We start from the raw sequence: 17088 nt of genomic DNA, 5'->3' as shown, positions 1-17088 counted from the left end.
ATATATATATCTTTGTTTAGATATTTTCTAAATATATTAAAAAGAATTTCTAATAAATTTCTCACTAGGTTAAACGTGTATGTCCAGTAACGATGAATGAATAGATTTAAACAGTTAAGAATAAACTTAAAAAAGGAGTTTTAAAATTCATAAGATTCTCCTTAAATATGATTCCATTAAAGGAAATTGTGATATTTATAAGAATTTGCATTTCAAAATCGTCACAATCAAGTCGTATTGAAATAAAAAACTAACTCCAAAAAAAGAACAAGTATAATAATTATTTTTATCAATCAAAAGTAGCTTGCGGAATAAGCCGAGATGATAGGCAATGTGAGTCGGTAATAAGATTTCGGTCGTTTTCGTCCATCTCTAATGTCATTTGCACTCGCAGTTATTGTATAATATGAAATTTACGGCACAGCCGTTGCGCACGCTTTGGCCTGAAAGGGATGAAGTTCTGGCTCGCTTTTGAGGATCAACCTCCGAGAATTCAGAGCTGTCTTCTGAGCGACTTTATCGTCGTTGATACTGACTGACGTGACTCCGTGACTTGCAGTCGTACGTTATCGATATGCCGCGCGAGTACTGTAATGTATATCGGATCGACGGACGGATTTGCTGACGTGGCCGCGTTTTCGATTTCTTCGGAATATTTTTTTTCTCTCATCCACTCTCGCATCTCCTTCCCTCTCTCTTTCTCTCTCTTTCTTTCTCGTATTTTTTATGTCCCCAGTGAGCCACACGCGCACGGCTACGCCCGTTTAAAAATATGGAACCAGTGTGACCAGAATGGTTGCTATGGAAGAGCTCCGGTTTACCGGACGGTCTCAGTCCTACCCGGAGCGGGGTAGGCCCCGGAGAAAAGAAGAAATACAAAGGAAAAGGTTTCTCTCTAACGATTGAGCCCGCGTTTGTCACGAGATCGCTTCACTACCGGATGTCAATGAGAACGAATGCACTGAAAGATGATGGCTCGTTCGTGTTACACCCTCATGATTTCACACGTCGTATCGATATCACGGTTTAAACATAAAAAAAACAGACGTATGTGCGCGAGCGATCTGTCGGACACGAACCAAAACAGGAGAAACGTCCTGTTTCGACGGGCGGCTTGAGAATGAAGTTCCTGGGCCATACGTGAAGTACGCCCCGGGTAGGAAATCGACGCGTTCTCTTGTTTACACGCGGCATATATCTCATTACGTAAAAATAATAATTAATTAATTAATTAATCGTTCAATTATGTCATTCACATAATAATAAACCTTAAAAAAGGATAAAAAAAATATGAATCCAAGATCGTGATGAGGGGGTGGGCGGTCCCCTCTCCCGAGAAGCAGAAGTCTCGACGCTCATCGTCATTAGCTTTAATCAATTATCGTTTTTTTCATCTCAACGCCGTTGTACACCAATTTCAAAAATCCTTCCCAAGTTCCTTCTTCTTAATTTTCCCTCATTTTGCTCTCTTCGAAGTCGTGCATTCGTCGAACGCCGATCGTGCGTAAGAGAGACGTGTCTCTCCTCTCTCCTCTCTCCTTCACGTATCTCTTCTTCTATTTTTTTTTCTTTTCATCTTCCGTCATCTCTCCCACGCGCGATCGAGCCCGTAAACGATGCCGACGACGAGCACTGGACGTTCACCCTCCCCTTCATTCATCTTATACGAGTTCTTGTTTGTAAATCTTCTCTTTGTGCATTCGCTCCATATGTCGCGCAATATGCATCTTCTGCTTCGCCTTGTAAACGCAATGGGGACATTGAAACTGAGGCTCTTTGCCGCACTCCCACTTTTGATGATTCCTCAGGCTACTCTTTAGCTTGTAGACCCTACCGCAGGCCGGGCAGTTGAAACCCTCCGGATTAGACGAGCCGGAACCCAAACCCTTGCCCAATCCCGCTCCGGATCGCCACATGATCGACGGCACGCTGCTCCATCGCTGCCAGGCCGCTGCCCATTTGAGACCAGTGATGCTCAAGTCTTCGGCTGGAACACAAGACCCCCGGCTTTATTAGTATGTGTCCCATACGAACGCACGATCGAGTTGAGGCGAAATCTTTATTGTGTTGCCAAGCGTTCGGGTAGGAAACGCGGCCAACAATACCTGACCGTCGTTCCCCGTTTTCGGCTTATGAATTAGAACTTAGTGGCTAGGGGACATTGGCTTTAGAGATGGGTGTCGATGGCTCACTGATTCGGTATCTCGACGTGCCTCTTCGATGCCCGCCTCTTTCCTTTTCTCTCGTTCTCTCTCTCAGATCCGCGAATGGACTGTCGTGCACATATATTTAAAAAATAATTTAAAAAGAAGTAGATAAAAATCGAGGTTGTCGTCAGGAGCGAAAGGGCACCTCTTCGGCGTGTCCTAAAAAAGAAAGCCATTTCGAAGAGAAGCCACGCTCAGGGATGCTGGATCCTTGTGAGCCTCGCGGCCCATCTTCGATCACAGGTGCATCGATGCAACGATCAGCGTTGATCACTCATCAAGGAAATAGAGAAAAAAATGCGTGTCCTTTGTGTCCCTACTTTCGAGCCCCAAGCAGCTAAGTTATGAGCTTCGCATACGAAGGAAAGAGCGGTAACTGCATGTTATGAAAGTAACATTCACAGATTCCAGGCTGACAGTTAACATTTTCGTTATAACTTTGAATGCCAGCCAAACGGTGAATGTTCCTTTCGATGCGCAAGCGATGAAAGTTCGATACGTAAGTGGCATTTCTATATACAAGATTCGAGAAAGGTTAGTGCGCATGCTACTCCCCTGATATCATACAGGAGAAGGCAGAAGAAAGAGATAAAAGATGCCAAGGGGATGTACTCAATTGCATAAGTAGCTCTCGCAATAATGCTTGAACCAACCGAAGATATGCAATAAGATTAATTATTTACAGAGAGAAGTGTTTGTAGCGGCTACAACTATTGGAATTTATTTAATTTTTTCATAATTTATTAAATTTGCTCGAATTCTAATTACTTGATTATTCTTGCGAATGTCAACTCTCATTCAGTCACATCAACGTAGGATAATCGATTATATTTCAATTTATTATATTCAAAATAATGATTTTTAATAGAAAATTTATATGTAAAAGTTATTTGCAGGAGTAATTATTCTTTAAAAATGTAATCATAAGTATATAAATTTTTATATCGCTAATTAACCTAGAATAAATATTATAAAATATGATGTACTACTATATGATTGAAAGCTGCAAAAATAAAATTGGATGATCAAGAATAATTCGGGACGCATTTGTCAATGTTACAGCTTGAATTACGAATTAGTCGATAATGAAATTTACTGTAGAGCACATTTTTTTCTATCGATTGCATAAATTGATCATTCGTCGAAACGAAATAACTGCTAGCTAACGATAAGATGGATCACGGGATAGTATATGATAATCGTATAAATTTATTTCCTTCAAATAGACATGATAGACTTTGATTACAATATTATTTCTCATTCGAAGTTATATTATCAGTCGGCAATCAAGTTAATAATAGCGGCATTATTCACTCTTATTGTGTAATGCCATCAGTCTTAATAAATTCACTCATTACGTATCTTAGATTAATGTAAAAAAATATTAGTTGCGTTACTTATAAACTAACGATTTAAAACTAGTCCTCTAACAAACTTATCCTTTATCTAATCATCTTTTTTATTTTTTTCTTTTCTGCTCCTTTGTTAGAAAAAAAACATAGCGTTTTTTTCGTCGACGTAAGAGAAATCTTTGTTTCTGGCACTTATTATTTTACATTAAACTAATTATTTCACATTAAAGGCACTTTGCTTTATAAAAACTTAAAACACAAAAAAAATCGCTCCAAATTAATAAATTGATTATCAAATTCAATTAAATCGTACGAACTAAAAAATAAAATACAAACGTTAATTAAATACATTCCAAATCAATACACTAGTTCACAGCAAAAAAGTTACTTTGAACCGGACTACGTGTTTCTTACAAATTTTTAGACGCTGAAAACGATGATAACAATGAAAAAATTCTAATATGTCAGATTTCCAAAATAATTGAGGTTCAATATGCAAAAAATGACTTTTTTGGCGATATTTAACATTTTTTTATAAAAAAGGTTAATGTTATCTTAAAATTTGTATCAGAAATCATGAATGTATTGTTCATTTCCTATGCTATCCCCTAAAATGCATTCTTTTTATTTCAATAGTTTACTTTTTAACCATGTTATGAAGGATTGAAAATAAGAGTTGTTTCGAATCCGCAAGCATAGAGACCCCGGTAGCATCATATGTGCATGCGGATTTTTTAAAGTTTATTTGTCACATTTTGTTAATTATTCCTTAATACTTTTATGCACAAAATAATAAAACTAATCAATTGATAAAAATACAAAAATTGCTTTTAAAAGATTATATAATTCGTGATATGCAACTGCATATCTTTTTCAAAATCAACTCTCTCTCTCTCTCTCTCTCTCTCTCTCTCTCTCTCTCTCTCTCTCTCTCTCGCTCTCTGTGCGCGCGCGCGCGTGTGCGTGTGTGTGTGTGTGTGTATATGCGCGTACTGTTGTTTTAAAGTAATTTTAATTCCTATCTTCAATCTTTCATAACTTAGATAAAAAGTAAGCTATTGAAATAAATAAAATGCATTTTATAAGGGATGAATAATACATTCATGATTTCTGATTGAAATTTCAAGATAATGTTAACCCCTTCTTTACAAAAAAAAATATCAAATATCACCAAAAAGCCATTTTTTACATATTAAACTTCAATTATCTTGGAAATCTGACGCACTAGAATTTTTCCGCTTGCGCCATCGTTTTCATCGTCTAAAAATGTATAAGAGATAGGAGTCCGGTCTAAAGTAATCGAAAAAAAAAAATTTTTTAAAACTTTGTGAACTAGTACAATATTATTGACTAACTAATACAATCAATCAAATATCTTCAGACAAAATATTATGCAAATATTATATATAGCAAAACATTTCCTGTACATAAAACTCGTTTTAATTTTAATTTCTAATAAATGTGTGTGTGTGTGTGTGTGTGTGTGTGTTTTAACGAGTTAACAAATAAAAAAAATGTAATGTATGTATATATCATTAAGATTTATAATATTTGTCATTTTTATATAAACACTTACTGAATGAAACAAATATTTAATCTTTATTTTACATGTAAATAAAATAGCCAAATATCTTCTATTAAAAAATATTGTTATATCTTAAAAAATTTGTTTTATACATTTTAAAATGATATTATGATAAAATGGCGTTCAAAAATGACAGCTGATTAATTTCAACAACTTCCCATAAGATCTCTCTGTATATAACGTTATATTAAATATGCGTATAATGCTAATAGTAACAAAATACGTGCAGTTGTAACATCTTACACTTTAAAAAAGATAAATTATTTAATTATATTCCAATACTTAAATTTCACAAATTTGTAATTTGAAATGAAGATTCCACCAAAAAGATTATTATATAGTATAAAATTAGTTTTGATTTATCTTTTGTTGAATTTTTTTCTTTTACCAAAATATTTTGTCAAATTTTTATTATTTCTAAAATATCTCCATAATTATCTAACATTAGTTATAAAAAAAATATCACGCATGCATTAAATAATTAGTTAAATTTTTCTTTGCCGGATATTGAATGAACAGTCTTCGAATTCTTATCTTATTTTACATTGAAAGAAATCACGCGATAAGAATTCGAAGACTGTCCCTTCACTCTGGTGTCGAGTTGGTCGAGATCAGTCAATCTCTATTTTGAGTTTAGGCGTTGTAGAGTCTAGACATTGTTCCATATCCACTTTATCCTGATGCTGGCGACGTATGTGACGTTGCCAATGTGCTTTGCGTTTGCAACGTTGCGGGCAATATGGACATCTAAATTGTGGCTCCTTGCCACACTCCCAATGCTCGTGGCGTTGCAACGAGTCCTTCCTCCTATACGAACGGCCGCATCTAGCGCAGGCGAATTGGCCGAGCGGCTTGTTGACGTAATTCCTAGCATTTGGTATCTTCAGCTCGGCAAACGGCATCGTTTTCTCCTGCGTTTGTATTGGCATATCCATGGATTCCTCCTCTAGATCGAATATACTCCTGTTCTCCTTCGTCAGACCTGCAAACGGAAGAAAAAAATAGCTTTAGATAGGTTCTATTATGCTACGTGAGGCTCTGTGTCGCTGAAATCAAACATGCGACTCGTGTTCGTCCTCGATACGGTCTGAAATATCATTAGCAAAAAATCCGCGGGCACATTCTTAGTTCAATTATTTGTTGATTAATCGAATTCCGAACCGAAAGTAGATTTTAAATTAAACATAAATAGTGCGTTAATTTTGAAAAATTTGTTATAACCCTAAAAAATTATAATTTTGTGATTATAAGTTCCTGAATCTTAAAGAAAAAAATTATAGAGAGAATATAATAAAACTAAACACAATAAAAGGATAAACGGTGGTCAGGAAATAAAAGTTAAATTAATCGTAAATATTGCATTGATTTCAAGAATTCAAGAATATTGATTATAAATTATCGTCAAAGAAAATATTTTAAAAATATATTATTTACATAACAAAATAAATATACAGACAAAATTTATTACATTCTTTTAATTAATGAATAACTATTCTTTCATCACAGCACATTTTTTAAATAGATAATAAAAATTCGCAAAAATTTTATACATAATTTTTTTTTAAATTGCTATAATAAAAATATTTTACAATTTTTATTTATCTACTTACATAAATGAAATATAATTAATATTTGTTTTTATTTTCTGAAATTTTACGTTTAACAAAAAAAATGTTACACATGGGTCTTTAGAAATCAGCGCTGTAATAATTGCGCGTTTTTTAAGATTGATCTAAGCCAATCCTCGGTATAATTAATGCCTTAGATCAATCTTAAAAAACGCGCAATTATTACAGCGCTGATTCCTAAAGGCCCATGTGTAACTTATTAATTGTTTTAAGATAAGGAATCTTATTTTATTGTAAGTATTGTTTTACGTTTAGGTTAAATGCTTAGGAAAATAATAGGGAGACATCGAATCATAAAATTACCGAATACCAGATATCGAATATGCGAAAAAAATTTGACACCGATATCCGGTCAGACATCCGACAAGATAATTATTCGGCCGGATATTTTCCCGAATATTCGATACAAATTTCCGAAATTGGAAAAAATGGAAAGGAAGGGAAAAATAATGATAATAATTGATTGCTGTAGAATAGGGTTGTTTGCTTAGTACTATATAATCAAAGTTTAATATTAATAAATTTTTCATGATGGACAATAATATTTCTGCATTTTCAGTGATAATCTATTTTAATTATTGATATAAACCAATTTTCCTGCGCTGAAAAATCTTTCCGAATGTATGGAAGATGGTAGAGCACTCAAATATTTCAAAACCAAAGTTTTCTCGATTATTCTTTTTTATTATCAACGGATGTTTTTAAATGGTTCCATAAATTTAGTAGAAAATAATACATTTTCTTTCTTACAATTTCCTTTTTTGATGTAGAATCGCAAAGAGAATATTCAGCTTTTTTTCGTCATCACAACATATTTTAAAATTTCATACATTGGATTTTTCTGGTGTTATATTTTATAATTTAGTTCTTAATCAGTCGTAAAATTTAATCTTCTCAGGTAGAAATACACAATCACATCATGTTACAGCAGAGTCTTTAAGTTTATTCTTATTAATGGTAAGCGCGCTATCAGCGTTTATTGCACTATTCTATATTCTATTCTTGTTTTACATCTAATGAATGATAAAGATAGAATGACAAAATAGCGCTGAAGCTAATATTGTGCTCGCCAAATGTAGCCTTAGAACTTCTTGCACAATTTATCTTTTTTCTTTATCTCCTCAACATGAAAAGAAAAAGTGAAAAGTGAAGTGTGCAAAAAGTTTAGCTAAGATTTTTGTATCAATGACGCCAACTTTTGATATAAAATTTCAGTCAGATATATATATATATATATATATATATATTGCCGAATACTAATCCGCGGTCAATCTTTTTCTGATGGAAAGTGGAAATGCAACCGGTTGGATGGTTGGATGGTATAAGAGTGATTGAGTATCTCATTTGAAATACAACCGATAAACGTCATTATATATCAAATTTTTTAATGACATCCACAAAATAATTATTTTATAAAAACTTATACTTTGTATTAATTTATAACGATTAGAATCAGCTAATATATGACAGAGAGGAGTTCTGTTGTTGTGTCAGATTTATTATAAAATGTCGAATACTTAATAATTATATATTAATAAATAATATAATATAATTATATTATATTAGATATATTGTAATATACTACTTATATTTTATTGACATTATATAAATTACATAAACGTTATTTAATATATAAAAGTTATGCGTTTCGCGGGTTTCCTCCGTGTCCAGATCCATTCTTGAAATGCCAACGTTTCGTGAACCTTACAGTCCACTTCATCAGGGCGAAAAGCAGCCTGATACAGTATCAAACTGTAAGGTTCACGAAACGTTGGCATTTCAAGAATGGATCTGGACACGGAAGAAACGCATAACTTTTATATAGAAAGCACTCGTGGAAGCTTCAAGAACGTTATTTAATATAATTGATTAAATGACATTGTTGATTGCATTGTTGATAGAAATGGAAAATTCAAATAAACAGAAAGTTTATATACGTAAACGAAATATCTCAAAATATGCCAAATTATATATAATATTTGAACGCATTTATCACATATTTATTATCTTTTTGCCCAAATTGATCCTAGTTATTGTCAGTTTTTAAAAAAATTTTTACGTCTTAAAAACACACAAATTAGTAATTAATTCTTCAAATCATCGGTCTTTTATTTAAAAAATTTGCAAAACCGCCTATTTTCTTCTTTAGGTGATTCTGGTCAAAAACATATCAAAAAACCTTTATTTCCTTTATAATTGCAACAAATGTATTGAAACTTCTTCATCTTGCCGCAAATCTGACGATGATTGGAAAGCAAATCGGTCTTGAAGTATTTGACGTACAGTTTATATTGATCAAAGTGACGATCGTCTTGTTGCATAGCCAAGCCGTTTACCTGAAAAAATCAAAAATAAATGAACTACTGTTCAATTATCATTTTAGGAATAGAAAATATAAAAAAACTTACAAAATAAATAGATTGTTTCAAGAAGCTTACTTGCCTTTAGACATTTTCCGCGTATAACTGAAATGATACAAAATGCTTTGATGCGTAAATAACATAAAGTAGAATAATACGACCAACATAACAAAATTCTATAATAAAATATTATGTTCCTACATACGTGACGAGTTTTGTTTATAAAAACTTTATACAATTTTCGTTTAAATCTTAAACAATTCAGTATCTCTGCAAGCTAAATTAGGATGGAAGAAGGAAATAAAGTAGTGAATTATATAATAAAAACAAGACTTAGTCTTTATTTCAATCGTACAATGGAGTCGTGCACGGAGAAACGTATACGACATGAAATATTTTACGGATGCATCCTCACTTGATGAAGCATTCTTGATAGTGCACTAAGTGCACGTGTCTGAGTACGTTGCTTTTCCTGATAGACCTGTAGCTGCAGAAGGTGCAAGCGAAGTTAGGTTCCTTTCCGCATTCCATAAACCGATGATACTTTAGAGAACCTCGAGTCCCGTAAATTTTGCCGCAAAACTCGCAGATATGCTTCGCGAATGAGGAAGGACCCGAGTTGGCTTTGCGATAATGATCTGCGGAAATATACGAAAAACAAAATATGATTGTTAATACTGGGACAACAATGTGCTGGTTGAACCATTTCTAAGGAATCATTTCTAATCGCAATTTTCTTTTCATGGATTCTTTATTTTATTACGTAGTCATAATTTGCATTATAATCAATAAGAAATAACATACATTAGTTCTATGTCATAAATATATTCAAGTACACTTTATATATAACATTTATATGGAAGATTGGAATTCGTTAGAAATTAAAATACTTAAAAATAATATGTCTAATAAAATTAATATATAATCAAAAATTAATTGTATAATAATAATAACTGTATAATAAAATTAATTGTGTAATATAATTAATTGTACAACAAAATTAATTGCATAATGTATGATAAAATTAATGTATAATAAATTAAACTTTACACACGTATATTATAAAAATATTAAAATAATTTCCTTATATTAAATATGTTATAAAACTACAGATTATTACTGAAAAAAATTCAGATAGATATTAATCGTATATAAGAAAATCAGATTGATCTATGTAACAGAATCGATAGTTGCTATATATCTTTTATACTTATAGCTAAATTGTTATTCATAAATTTATTCTTAACTGCAGATTATTATTTTTTCTTAACTGCGGATAAGAATGTATAATTACTAATTTCATTAAAAATAATATCAAGAAAAATAATAATATCACATAACACAAGAAAGTGATAAAAAAGAGAGACAATGAAAACAAAGATAAATAATGGAAAAAAAAATTTTAAATTAGAATGAGATGATATTAAAATCTTATGACAAATCTAAACATATATAAGATAGATGTAAATAAGATTCATTGTGAAAATTTTAATTGTTCTCAACTTTTTTATTTCATTTTCGAGATTATTTCTCTCTTGTAATTTACCATAAATTTTATGTATAAATTTTCAATATTAACTTTAATCATTTTTCTTATATAGTGTTTCCACGTGTTTTCTTACGACGTGTCTTGTACTTCCTTTTGGGCCGATGGGAATCCTTGTACGTATTGTATTTGAGTTCGTCAGACTGATATGTATCAATTGCAAGGGGATCTTCACAGGCAGATTTCGCTTCCATCAATGCCGCGAATAATGCAGGGTAGTTTGAATAATGATATTCTGAAAGAAACATAAGGATATTACTGATAAATTGCGAACAACTTCAAGTAGAAAAGATATCAGGCGTGCATTTCATAAAAGAAAGTTACAAAATAACAATAAACAGTCAAATTATAATCGTAACTATGCACTCCTAAATTTATCATTTAATTTTCAGCATATTTTCAGCGTTTATGATGAAGAACTTAATTTTCGTAAATGTTAGATTTTCTAAAATTATGTTAGTGCGATACCCCATACAATGTAATAATTGATCTTATATATATATATACACAATACAAAATATACAAATATACAGAATATACAAAATAAAATTGCAATATTAACATTGTTGATAATGTTCAATAACGATAAGATAAAATGCATTGAGGAAATAATGTACGAAATTTTAATGGTAAAGATTTGCTGAACAGATTTCATTAATTCTAAAGAAAACTTTTAAAAGATATATATAACAGTAATTCAACGAGAAATATAGATATATATTTTATAAGAAAACAAAGACTTGTAACGTTGATTATTATACATTGATCATTCGCAAAAATGTTTTCTTATATTTCTATGTACGAAAACATCTAAATTAGGACATTAAAATTAGATATTAGCAGAAGAAACATAGAAACATTTTACAACTATGAACTAAAACTAATTACAACTATGAATTATAATATCACGTTGCACTGAATCGATTCGAACTGATACGCATTGTATGTGAGATTGATTTTATGATGGACATCCTAGTTTAAACGATTGTTTCTAACATCAAACAATGCTAAGCAATATCTCGAATTCGATAAATTCGTCTAATTCGTCGAATTCGTAAAATTGCAGTTTTATTAGAGAAGAAGTTTGGAAGAAAATGAATAGACTAATATTAGTGTCAACTAGGCTAGTTTTTGCAGCATAGTATATATTTTCGTAGTTTCGCAAAATTCGATTGACGCAATAGAATCTCTATTACATTCAAAATATTGTCAACAAATATAGTTAATTTGCACATCAGTTATCATCATCGCTCTGCATATTATTGTAACACATTGAAGAAAGGAGTTCTTAATAACATTTTGAGAAATTATAAATTAAATATTGTATAATACGGAAGCGTGTTGGGAGTCGGCGTGGAAAACGGTGCATAAATTTATAAGTCAAAAAACAAATTAGTCACAAACGGTAATCTTCGAAGTCTTACGAATGTTTTGGCTTTAATTATGAGCCAGCGTAATATTAGTGAGTTACAATAAAATCCTGCCATAAGACAAGGAGGAATATACGAAGGTATTTGATTAAATCCAATTCTCAACATAGCTTTATGTCTGTAATTTCGTACTGCTCCTTGACCTATGGCAGATTGTTAAACGAAAAGTGAATGAAAAATGCAGGTTTATTGTGAATATTTTATTGTAACTCTCACTAATATTGTACTAAAGATAACTCGAAATTAAAACCGAAATGTTCGTAAGACTTCAAAAATTATGTTGACCGTTTGTGATTAATTTGTTTCTTTACTCATTACGTTAACTTATATATTTTTTTACCGACTTTCCACGTCCCTATATGCATGATATTTGATTGTTTCGATTATTGGCAGTCCTTAATTGATTTTTTAATTCTTACAAACTTTATACTTTATATGCTATTATTTGGTATTCATTGTATCTAATAATCTTTTTATCACCATAATTTTTTATTATATATATTTATATAAAAAAAACTTTAATTAAAAATAATGTTTTTATTTATAACTATTTTCTAACTTAGAAAATACTGTATATAAAATAAAATAACCTATAAATAAGTAAATACTGTAAATAGGTAAATAAGTACGAATAAGAAACTCAAGAATTCTAAGCAATAAGCTTGAAATTACACATTCAAATATAATGTCTAATTATCGTATAATTGCTAGTTTTTTATTTAAAAAAATGTGATGATATTTAAAGATTTTTACATCGATCGTTTTTTATTCCAAATTATTCACATGAGAGAATAACGCATTAATTTTATATCTCTGTGTTTTGAATATGAAATTGTTCAAAAATTCGAAAATTTTTGCTATCTCGTTTTCGTTGCTCTTTCGTTGCGAGTCCTTGTCGTTTTGCCTGTCAAGCGATATTCTCCTCATCCGCGAGTGATTCCCTCATATGGAACATGTGAACGTTGTAATGCCTCAGCAGACTGTGCTTGTGCTTGAACTTGGCATGGCACATCATGCATTCGAATTTAGCCTCCTTGCCGCACTCGAGTCTCTTGTGACGTTGTAGAGAGATGATTCTCCGGTATTGTCTGTTGCAAGTGTCACACGGGAACATCTGGGCGCTGGCGTATTGCTGGTTATAGTTTGCTGAAAATATAAATATTCACTGGTTAGATCGATATCAATTAACACGCCGATTGTCACTCGGGAAAGAAAGTTACACGCGGAGACATCTTGTAGCTCACAAGTTCATAAAATATAAAGGAATTAAAAAAGCATTGAAATTACTATGAAACAAAGTTTACTCGGTGACACTTTGCGACAAGATAACATATCCCATTTAACATTCATCTCTGTTTTCCATGTTTTTTAATATTGAATAATGCAGGTAAAATATCATTTTGATACATGAAAATATTTTATTTAGCAATATATAAGGTAATCAATACATAAGATATTTTTGCAAACAGATACTTTATGTAAAAAATTCATTCTTGATAGTTGATTAATTTTATTTTTTATAAATTCTATAAAATTTGTATACGCTTTGAGAAAAAACTCTAAAAAGTTTTTTTAATCAGTTTCTAACGTAGTTGATTTTATTATTATTTTGTTTCTAATTGTGTAGTAAAATTGTCAATGATCGAAAAGACTCATTAACAAGTAATACATAGTATTATCGCTAATAACGAATGAGAGGTGAGTTTTTGGATAAAAAAAATAAATAACTCAATTTTAAAAAATAACCCGAAATAAAGAATATTTCTTTATTAATAATATTAATAATAATAGTTATATAATATTAATTAATATAAAAGATATCATTATAATAGACATTCTTCCGCTCGATAAACCTTCCAAATAAAGAGAAAAGAAAAGGAAGAGAAAACTAAAAATATGAAATTAAATAATGGATATATCGACGAAATGCAACGAAAGGGAAAGGCGTTGCGATATTAATTCGCCCCGTTTTTGCTCGATACGCTTAAAAATCCTAAACAAGGACAAAAAAGAGAGACGGAAAAGTTGGCGAGAAAACATATAAAACGTGTACTTAAATATTAAGTAATAAGGGTTCGGTAACAAGAGTCGGAATAACGAGGTCGATCGCGGTCGATCGACTCCGTGGTAGCGAACAAAACTCCGCCGAATCGGATCGGCATCCATGATGAAGATCATAGTTAAAGAGTTATGGGCAGAGATGTGTAACGAGTATACCTCGCATCATCTCGCAGGCAGACAGGCATAGAGATGCGAGCATATTCGCAAATACTGATATCAAAAATACTAACGTGCGTCTCACGTTCGGACGCGCGTCGACTCTCGACATAACTTTCGTTCTCTTTCTTAGCATCTCTCTTTTAATAATAATAATTTTCTCTTTCTCTCATCATATCTGTTTACATGCACCTGAAAACTATTGCCATTTCTTTCGATATAGCTACGGATTCTCTGACCAATCCAAAAAATTTCATCTAGCAAAAACTTACTTAGACAATATTCTTCCTTGCAATTTTTCGGTAGGGCAATTATATCTTGATCATAGTTGCCACCTTTCCGGTTTTTGAACAAATCTCCGATTCTTCGGTAGACGGAAAAATCTCCAACTGACCGTTTTTTTTTTTTTCTAAATTTTGATGCCCTTTTTTTTTGAAGTTTCGCGCGTCAATTTTCCTTCGGTTTTGAAAAGAAATATCTGGCTGAGAAGAAATAAATGGCTGGGCAGATCAGATCTGATGATCTTTTTTGTCTAAGAAAATTAACAACTGTAACAAAATTAAAATTTTGATAGTGGCAATCGATCTCCGGCGAGAAGACCGTCAATCTCCAGCGAAACACTTATAATCAAAAGGTGACAATCATGCTTTTGATATCCATAAATAAGTAAAGTTTATTTTGAATTATCATATTAATAAATGAAGAAAATTTCTTTATTTTCCAAATTTGTAAACTAAATTACAAAATAAAATGAATCTAATTGTAAATTTTTTAATTGACTCTCATTAAAAAATTAATAAATATTTCGATGTTGATGAACCTTTAACTTTGAAGTATTTCAAAGAGCCCGCAGATGAAAGAAATCGCAATAATTTAGTAGACATCCTATATACATATTTCTATATGTTTATATATATATATGTATGTATAAGTGTATAAACGTGTATAAAAAATGAAAAAGAGACATTTATATAAATCTATGAGTATGGTCCCGCACGGCGCGACAGGCAGGTCGATCCTGTCGATCCGTACTGAAAAGTTGTATGAATTAAATACTATGTAAAATAAGTATTAAAGCTGCAGAAGTAGTGAAAGTGAAATACCTGTGAAATCATTGCTGGGTAAAGAAAACGTATATTAAATAAAAGAGGCACACGGACAACAATTCTTAGGATCGCAAGACCAACCTGTTCGCGCGATCGAGCTCTTTGAAGGCTCGTAAATCGCATAAACGTACAAATGATCTTTATACGATGTGTTGATCATATTCTCCGATTTCGAAATCGATCGTATTACTAATCTTTTTTACGCTGTCTATAATCAGACAAACAAGCAAGCGCAAATAAACGCGAATGAAAAAGTTACTTCAATCGCGGATACGTCGTTCGTTGAAGCAAGTTCTTTATTCGCGTTTGTTCGTGCCCGCTTGCTTAGCTTGAACCCGGCTTAAGACACGCGTGAAGCGATTGCGAAATACGGAGGATACTTTGTACTTTATCGGATTCGTAACATAAATCTTTCTTGTCACATTTGTTGAATTATTCTTTACATTATATAAATATATTATGTAAAGAGTTTTGGTAAAATATTGAATCTTTCTAATCTATCGCCAACACGCCATCCTATTAAAAATGTTAACAATGGTCAACGAGTCAACAACTGTCTCCCTGCTATGTAAGATACTTGTGCGAAAAATTAATTTTCACGTCCGTATTCGCGATCACGGGCGAATTATCTGGAATAACAGATAATTATTGTCTATCATCATAAATGCCTAAATGCTCTCAGGTAACCCATCTGAAAATTGTTTCGCAAACACCACCAATAACGAATGCGCGAGTTCGGTTTGCGTCCTCATTTTATCGTCGAAGATACGCACTTCAAAAATTCTCTATTTATGTTTCAAATAAAGCCCACTATATACGAATGACATAAACGTTATATCATAAGGCCACTGAAGCAATGAATATTTGACATAAAGACGCCATATTTATTTACATAAGATGCTCATTAGGCGATATGTTTATGCAGCCTATGTCATTTTGTGTGATGAGTTTAAAAAATATCATCTACAAAAAATTATGGATAACGAATGATAGTCGTATCATAAAGAATAAATTGAAAGTCTTGAACTACTTTCCATGAGCTACACGCATGTACGTATGTTTCGTAATATGCAAAAAAACTGAGATACATTATATTTGATCGATATAAAAGTCTTAACTTAAAAATCTAAATTTCACCGATGATATTATCGGATCATTTAACGTTACATGCGAATTTTTCTTTATAATTACATTTTTTCAAATTTCATCGTATTCCACGTATTTTACATGGAATGTATCAAGATTAAATCGTAATGCGCAAAAGACTATAGAACTATAGAAATTTATAGAAAAAACTGTTTCCAATTTACATAAATATTTTTTTGTACTTTCTTCTGTGCATATAAAAAGAAATTATAAAAAGGAAATATTTTATATCCTGAAATATTCGAATTGTACACAATTATTATTATGTTGGAATGTACTCGTGATCTTTGAGAAACAGATCTCAGAATGCCTTAGTTGTGCGACTTCTTTGGTGGCATAGTTACAGTGCGGAATAAAATGATAATGATATTCTTATTTATTTTTTAAGATTTGCATAAAAAAATACGATCATGTATGTATAATTTTTGAGAGTAAATAAATGTTATATTTATAATAAAATATACTCTCTTACAATAAAATCTTATTCCAAAAGAGTAAAAATACAACCGCT

General features: G+C 31.5%; 1 protein-coding gene across 6 annotated transcripts in view; it reads right to left on the bottom strand.

Annotated features, from left to right (window-relative positions):
• LOC108754628 (longitudinals lacking protein) overlaps positions 1–17088 on the bottom strand; it is a 226807-nt gene that overhangs the window by 43281 nt on the left and 166438 nt on the right. The window contains exon 7 of one of the 6 annotated variants that reach the window (XM_018497077.1): positions 5741–6126. The exons of the other annotated variants lie outside the window; for them this stretch is intronic. Coding sequence (XP_018352579.1) covers positions 5756–6126 — 371 coding nt within the window. The 3' untranslated portion in view covers positions 5741–5755. Of the gene's footprint in view, positions 1–5740; positions 6127–17088 lie in introns of those variants that run through there. 6 annotated transcript variants of the gene reach the window in all.

This window comes from Trachymyrmex septentrionalis, unplaced genomic scaffold (assembly GCF_001594115.1).
Source record: "Trachymyrmex septentrionalis isolate Tsep2-gDNA-1 unplaced genomic scaffold, Tsep1.0 scaffold80, whole genome shotgun sequence".
Classification (NCBI taxonomy): Eukaryota; Metazoa; Arthropoda; class Insecta; order Hymenoptera; family Formicidae; genus Trachymyrmex; species Trachymyrmex septentrionalis.
This window is presented reverse-complemented; position numbering and strand designations above follow the sequence as displayed.